Source organism: Xiphophorus hellerii, chromosome 6, assembly GCF_003331165.1.
Source record: "Xiphophorus hellerii strain 12219 chromosome 6, Xiphophorus_hellerii-4.1, whole genome shotgun sequence".
NCBI classification, from domain to species: domain Eukaryota; kingdom Metazoa; phylum Chordata; class Actinopteri; order Cyprinodontiformes; family Poeciliidae; genus Xiphophorus; species Xiphophorus hellerii.
Window position 1 is genome coordinate 1,313,467 of NC_045677.1, and position 7,283 is coordinate 1,320,749.

General features: G+C 35.2%; 1 protein-coding gene across 2 annotated transcripts; it reads left to right on the forward strand.

Moving 5' to 3' along the window:
- The first annotated feature begins 2,577 nt into the window (after positions 1-2,577).
- Positions 2,578-7,064, forward strand: LOC116721389 (C-C chemokine receptor type 4-like). Of its 2 annotated transcripts, XM_032565083.1 has the most exons (3): positions 2,632-2,680; positions 3,486-3,598; positions 4,871-7,064. In XM_032565083.1, the coding sequence occupies exon 3, from the start codon at positions 4,885-4,887 to the stop codon at positions 5,971-5,973; it is 1,089 nt and encodes a 362-aa protein (XP_032420974.1). In that variant the 5' UTR covers positions 2,632-2,680; positions 3,486-3,598; positions 4,871-4,884; the 3' UTR covers positions 5,974-7,064. The 2 variants fall into 2 exon arrangements, with proteins under 2 accessions (XP_032420973.1, XP_032420974.1); XM_032565082.1 differs by lacking the exon at positions 3,486-3,598 and having other exon boundaries at positions 2,578-2,680.
- Positions 7,065-7,283: the final 219 nt, after the last annotated feature.

The window sequence follows — 7,283 nt, forward strand, 5'->3', positions numbered from 1 at the left end:
ATGCCTCCGCAGTAGCAAAGATCCTCTTAAGGGAGGTAATTTGCCACTGGGGAGTGCCTAGAAGAATTTCTAGTGATAATGGAAGACACTTTGCAAATCAAATACTTACTGAACTGTCTAAAATATTGAATCTGGATCTAATAAAGTTAAAACTAACTAAAATATGTGAAGAAACAGGTTTGAACTGGGTACAGACTCTTCCAATTGCCCTAATGTATATGCGAATGAGACGTCGTCAGAAAAATAACCTCAGTCCTTTTGAAATTCTCTTTGCAGGTCCTCCAAACATGGGGATGGGACCCCCAGATAGTTCTGGGAAAGATCTAACCACATGTGATGATAACATGATTAATTATTGCATTTCTCTAGCAGATCAGCTGAAAACCTTTAGACAACAGGCCCAAGGAGGCCAACCAGCACCAGCTACTAAACCACTGCATGATATACAACCAGGAGATTTTGTGTTTATTAGGAATTTTAGGAGGAAAAACTGGTGATCCCACCGGGGCCATCCATCAGAGGATGCTGAGGCAGCATTAAGAACATGGAGGGAACCAGACGACATCATCAGCGACACTGGATCACAGATGTAGTAATTTTGGTGGAAGACAGAAAAGACAGCGACAATGAGGAGTTATTACTTAATCCAAGTTTTTATTGCTCTAAGTATATTGTATTATCATAATATGAAGGAATTTGAAGTTTCTAACTCTTTTGAAACTTTTTATTGTATGTGTTTTCATCTTTATTTTTATTCATCTTACTATAGAAATAATTATTTTTAAGTTGTTTCAAGAGAAACAAAAGGGAGGAATTGTGGAATAAAATAATTATTTACAGTGTGTTTACTTTTATTAGAAGTTTATTTAATATTAATCTTACAATGTTTAATTAGTTTATTATGTCTCACCCAGTCTTACAGAGTCATTGTTTCTCTTTTTAGCCTTCACAGTTTGCCTCAGTGTGTCAGAAGCTTAGCAACAGGCGATAAGTAAATAGTTTTCATACCTTGAGGAGGGACAAGACCAGACCGACGGCGGAGCGATTATTATTAGACACAGAATATTCTGTCTGAAACCCATTTTTAACTGAAAGTTGCATTTTTCTCTGTGTGTGTATTAATCTGATTAGCTCCTTGGGAATGTTGGTGGCGACACTCTGTCTGCGGGAGAAGGACAGTATACAGTATATGTAGAGAGGTGATTCCTTTGTCTAGTTAGATCTCTTCTGAGTTCTCCATCTGTGCAGATGTAAAATAAAGCTGTGTTTTGTTCTTCCTCTTTAACAAGGTTTGGACTTTGTTAATTTTTCTCGCTCCACAACAGACATTCTTTATATCTGTCGGTGGGACCGACTCAGACTGCTTGTAGTGAACAGGGGCATTTAGCAGCCTGATTAAGTTAAAGTCAGAATTTTTCTCTGCAGCCGAAACATTTCTGTGTTTAGAGGCGAGGCGGGTTTTGTCCCGCTATTGCGAGGACAATTATGAAAATATAAATAGAAACAGTTTTTCCAATGTCAACATCAGACCTACGTTTTTATTCACAAACCAGTGTATGAACAAATATTCATGCCCATAATTTGATAGTTAGAGGGTCCAGATCCTCCCCCCTCCTCTTTACCATGGACCCGGTGTCTGAACAACATGGAGGCAGAAACTGAGAGTTATTATTAGACTGAGGGCAGCAGACTAGTTTATTTTGCTAAATTATTATATTTAGCTAAATATTATTGCAGAGGGGCACAAGCAGGCCTCCTGACATACAGATAAAAAAATAATAATAAAAAATATAAATTTTTGAACAAAAAACACAAACAAACTAGAAAAGGGCACTAGGGGCATCAAAGATAAAAGGGGCAGGGGGTCAAGCCTTCGCCCCCCCTCTGCACGTGCCTGTGCAAGAGGCACCAAACTGCATTGAGTGCGTAGAAATGGACAAATTTTTCAGAATTTGACTCCGTAATACATTTCTAAAAAATAACCCCTTTACTTTTTGAGATTACACATTTACGCAATATTATATTATTACATTGTAATTATTATTTTTTGAGATGCATTAGTAGAAGTAAAAAATAGTCATCTGGGAAAAACTACTGAAGAGCAAAAAATATTCAGTAAAAAGGCCTTATGTATTGAGTACTTGAGTAGTTTTCTTTTTTGCAGTCTGACTTAAGTTGTGAAAATGATGTAATCATATAGACAAAATATAAAATTATAATTATTGCAGTATTCTATAACATGACATGACTTTTGAAACCACTACTTATAGAAGGTAATGTTTACATGTTAGAACAATACGAAGTACTTGCAGAGACAATATCCACTGTTAACTGCATGTTCACAGTGAGCACAGAATTTTACTCGAGTAGTGATGCTTCAAAATAATATTACCCAAGTAATATTGCACTGCCTTCCTGAGAAGCTACAGTGCATAACAGCTTCTCATAGAAGTACATTTTTGGCAAAAAGTTATTCGATTTCATATGTCATATCTTTCCTGAATAGTCTACAGAAAGACACAAACACACCCACCCACACCCACAGGCTTTTAAGAACATCCGTTTGCCAAGGTACAGCCCCCTCTGATTTTGTTACTCTCAAAAGTCAAAGTCGCAAACAAATTTTCTGTGACTCCATTTTGGGTCTTGACCACAGGCTGATATCTACAAAGCTGCACTGGTAAGGTCAAGTTGGCTTGATTTTCGATGCTGTTGTTATTTTATAAAACTTTAGCTAAAGTCGTATTGTGAGAATCACATATATAGATGTTACTTTCATCACTTTTCTAAACCTAAACTATAACCAGGATATAGTTTCACAGATTATTTAAGGGCTAGCTCTTTTTTTATTATTTATTTATATACTTATTTTATGTTGTGATTTTTTTTTTAAACTCACAAGAAGGCCTGATTCTTTAGGTTTACCATAATGACTTCCTTTAAAAGTGACGTTTCTAGCTAAATCAGCTTTTTGGGAACTTAAAGTTTTACTACTGATGAAGAAAGCTTTAATGTTCATTAAAAAAAATAGACTTAATTTAATGAAAGTTGCCCACTCAAACTGTTTCAAGCTGTTATTCATATACAGTCATTGTACAAATAGGAACTGTACTTATAACTGTAGGCTTTTATATATCAGGACATAACAATGGTGTGATTTTCAGCAGGTTCTAACATTTTTAAGTCTAATAACTGTGCAAAACACCCACCAAATTCAAGACTTTCAATATTTCTTAAATAAAATTTAAAAAAAGATTACTTCTTACAGCCTTGCTTTTTCCTTAGAATTGTAGGAAGGAAGTAGCAGCCATGAACTGCTTAGATGTAGCACCGAATGTGGCAACCGCTCATCAGGAAATGTGACCAGATGTTTGGACAGTTTGGTGGTTTGAACATAAAGCTTTGTTCTGAAATAATACTAAGATGGAGAAACATAAGCAATGATCCAAGAGAAGCATCTGTTCTGATGGCGGTGTTAATTTCAGTCCCTAGCACAGCTTTTTGTGAGAAATCTGCAGTGCAATCTCAACATCCGGATATAGCCAGGAGTTAAAACACAATGTTCTTCAAAAATAAAGCTGGCAATGAATCATTTCTGGTAAGAAGCAACACCTTTTTTTTTTATACAAACATATACAAATACCAGTGTTGCGAAGGCGTAGGAGACATGACTTTTTAATCTTGCTGATCAGCAGTTTCAATTCCTGATTTTGGGAAGAAAAACATCAGTGTGACAAAATGTTTATGAATCACTGGGTAAAGTTTGCTATTTCAAAACTATACTTCTCTAAATATACTTCTCTATAAGATATATGTAAATATATCAGAGTAAGTATCAGAGTAAAATTATAGAAATATGAAGATAGGAGATGACAAATCTCAAACATTTAAGAGGTAACAATTCTAATGGAATAAATGTGGGAGTTTTAAAAGATATAAGTTTAGGTCTAAATGTCTCTGATTAAGACATACAGTATTTCTACTAAAGTCTTTACTTACTGCAACTTATTATAATTATTTCTTGTCTGGGGATATTAAGGAAATTAAAAAGGGGACTGATTCTTTAAATGTTGTTACAACATTATCTGATAAAGATGTACTAAAATTAATTTTTCTCTCAATACTCAGTGTTCAATGAGTTTTGTTAGACGACACAGAAATATTCACATAGCCTTGTGCATGTACGTATTTGTGAATTTTGCATTTAATTTTTTTCATGCAAGTAAAGAGAGAATGAGGAGAACATGGAAATTTCATGCAGAAAAACCCCAATTGGGATTTAAGTGGCCTGTTTATCTGTAGCATCTGGTTGAATCCACTTTTTACTTAAGAACTTTTAGCACATAGAATCAAATAAATGTCAGAAAAATTCCTCAATACAGATTTTAGTCTATATTCATATGTTAATATTAAGTACAAATTAAGTACAAGGCCTTGTTCTGTTAGAAACATATTGTGATGGTTAATATATTGACCAAGGTCCCTTAATGTGTTGAGCTGCATGTGCAAGCAGATTTTGGCCAAAACCTTTTCAGTTATGTTGGATGTATGCAAGTGAATGTATGAATATATGTAAGTTAGCCTTTTTAGTTATGTTACATATCTGCAATAACCTTTTGGACATGGTGAAGCACAAGTTATCATACAACTAACCTTAATAAGGTAGTACAGATGATAAAAATAACTAATGTCTGTCTATAAATTTTGGGGAAATAATTGCATAGTGTAGTTTTTCAACATTTTGTCTGTTTTGTTCAGACTTGTATTAGTTGTGTAAGAGTTTCAACCCAGACCTCTGTGTGTAACTTATAGGAAAATTGATTTTATCCTAGCTCTAGTCTGACTTCTATATTTCTTTAATGTGCCACAGGAGAAACATCAGACATGGATGATAATGAAGACTATAATTACATGCTCTACCTGCAGAATATGAATACAACAGAGGACCCGAGCCACGTGGTCAGTGAACTTGTCCAGCTGTGTGCCAAAAAGACTGTTAACATGTTTGGTGCAAAATTGATCCCAGTGTTCTACTTTGTTAACTTCTTCCTGAGTTACCTTGGAAACGGCCTTGTCCTCCTCATTATCTTCAAGTATGAGAAGCTCACCACAGTCACAAACATCTTTCTGCTGAATTTGGTGCTTTCCAATCTCCTTTTTGCCTCCAGTTTGCCTTTCTGGGCTACCTACCATTTGTCTGAATGGATCTTTGGAGAAGCTCTATGTAAAATGGTCAGCAGTGCTTATTTCATCGGTTTCTACAGCTCCATCCTCTTCCTCACTCTCATGACATTTGACCGATATCTAGCTGTGGTGCATGCACTTGCAGCTTGCAAGCGCAGGAAGAAAAAGTATGCCATAATATCGTCTGTCATTGTTTGGTGTATCAGTATTTCAGCAAGTGTTAAAGAGTTGGTCCTTCGAAATGTGTTTATGAACTCAATGCAAGGCAAAATGTGTGAAGAATCAGGGTTATCAGCAAGCAGTATGAGAGTCTGGCGTTTGGTCAGTTCCTATCAACAGTTCATGATTTTCTTCCTCTTACCTCTGATAATGGTCATGTACTGCTACTTTAGGATCACGCTGCGGATTCTCTCCACCCGGATGAAGGAGAAGTGTCGAGCCATAAAGCTAATATTTGTAATCATCTTCACATTTTTTGTCTGCTGGACACCCTACAATATTGTATGCCTTCTTCGAGCAATTAATATTTCAGCTGGCGAAACAGACGAGGAAGAATCATGTTCCACCAAACAAAACCTAGATTATGCATATTACTTGACCCGAAACATTGCATACTTGTATTGTTGTATTAGTCCAATGTTTTACACATTTCTAGGGAAAAAGTTCCAGAGTCACTTCAACAAACTGGTGATTAAAAAAATTCCCTGCCTGTCCAGACACATTAGCTTCAACAGCCAGAGCACTAGAAGCACATCACAGAGAACACCTCATTCTGTTTACGAATACTGAGCAAACATAGAAGTCCTGATCTTTTAACCGATACAGAATGTCATAATGCACGCTCCTGACATGATACAATAATAAATAGTCTTCTCTAAAGGCTTGGCCATTATGATATGTTACACATTTAACTTCCCTTTTTCTCTGCAGGTCATTCCAGACTGTAAGCCTTTAGTTTCCATTTTGAAGGGAATATTTTGTTATATTCAGCCCCACAGCCATGACCTGCCAGATTTAAAACTTTGTGAACAAGGAGCAGTTATGTTTGAAATCTGGTCAGTTTAATTATTACTGTTGTGAAAAAAATACATTGAATGATTTTGAATTTCTTCTTATAATGGGTTTTAAATATACTGATATGTTTACAATGATAATTTTGATGTAACGTGTTTTCAAACTGTGGTCATCTGGGAACAAACTCATATGAATGATTTTCTCACACCGTTGGGTGAATGAAAGATTTGACAACTGTTGCCAACACATCACACTGAGAGCGGTCTGAACTGTTCAGAGAGGAAATATTGCAATGACACATCAGAACAAGAAGTAGCAGAGAAAAAGGAACACAACAGCTGAGATATGTGAAGGTCCACTCTCAGTTTGTCAAGCTGAAATACCTTTGCAGCATCGTCATGTCACTTGTTTATCTGGCTGCATCCTTCTTGACATTATTACTTATACAGCAGTATATTTTTTATTGCCCTAATAGAGTATATGAAATCTGATTTTTTTTTTTTGTCTTAATCGTTACAGTATTACCTAACTAGTCATTGATAGCATTAGCTTACTTTTTAAATTGTCATCTTCTCTTTTTTAATTGTGATTACTCTGTGTAAAAGGTAGAATAGTCAGTAAAAATAGCTTCTGAACATGTATTAAGATAACAGCATTTAAAACTACGATATAAATTATCTTCCAAATGTCAAACGCTTATTTTCTGCATTTAATTTCTTTCATGTAAACTTAACGGAAAAAATATTCTGTACCTTGTCTTATTGAATGTTATTTTTGTGGATATGAATTATAAAGCTTCTCTTCTGTAATGGACCATGGACATGTGTTTAATACACGTCAACATAAAACACATATGTCACACTGCAGTGCTGTGACAAAATTAATTTAAAAACACTTTCCTCTAGATTCCTTTAAGTCGTGTGGTACACTGGAAATTATTTTAATAGTTCAATCAAATGTTGAATTTTAAAAAACAAAATTAATTTTAATCCAAAGCAAGAGGTTTTTATCCGGTGAAAAATCTGTATACAAATCATGTAAAGCAGCACAAATACAGGATGTGTTAGCATGCTTTAAAATGACAT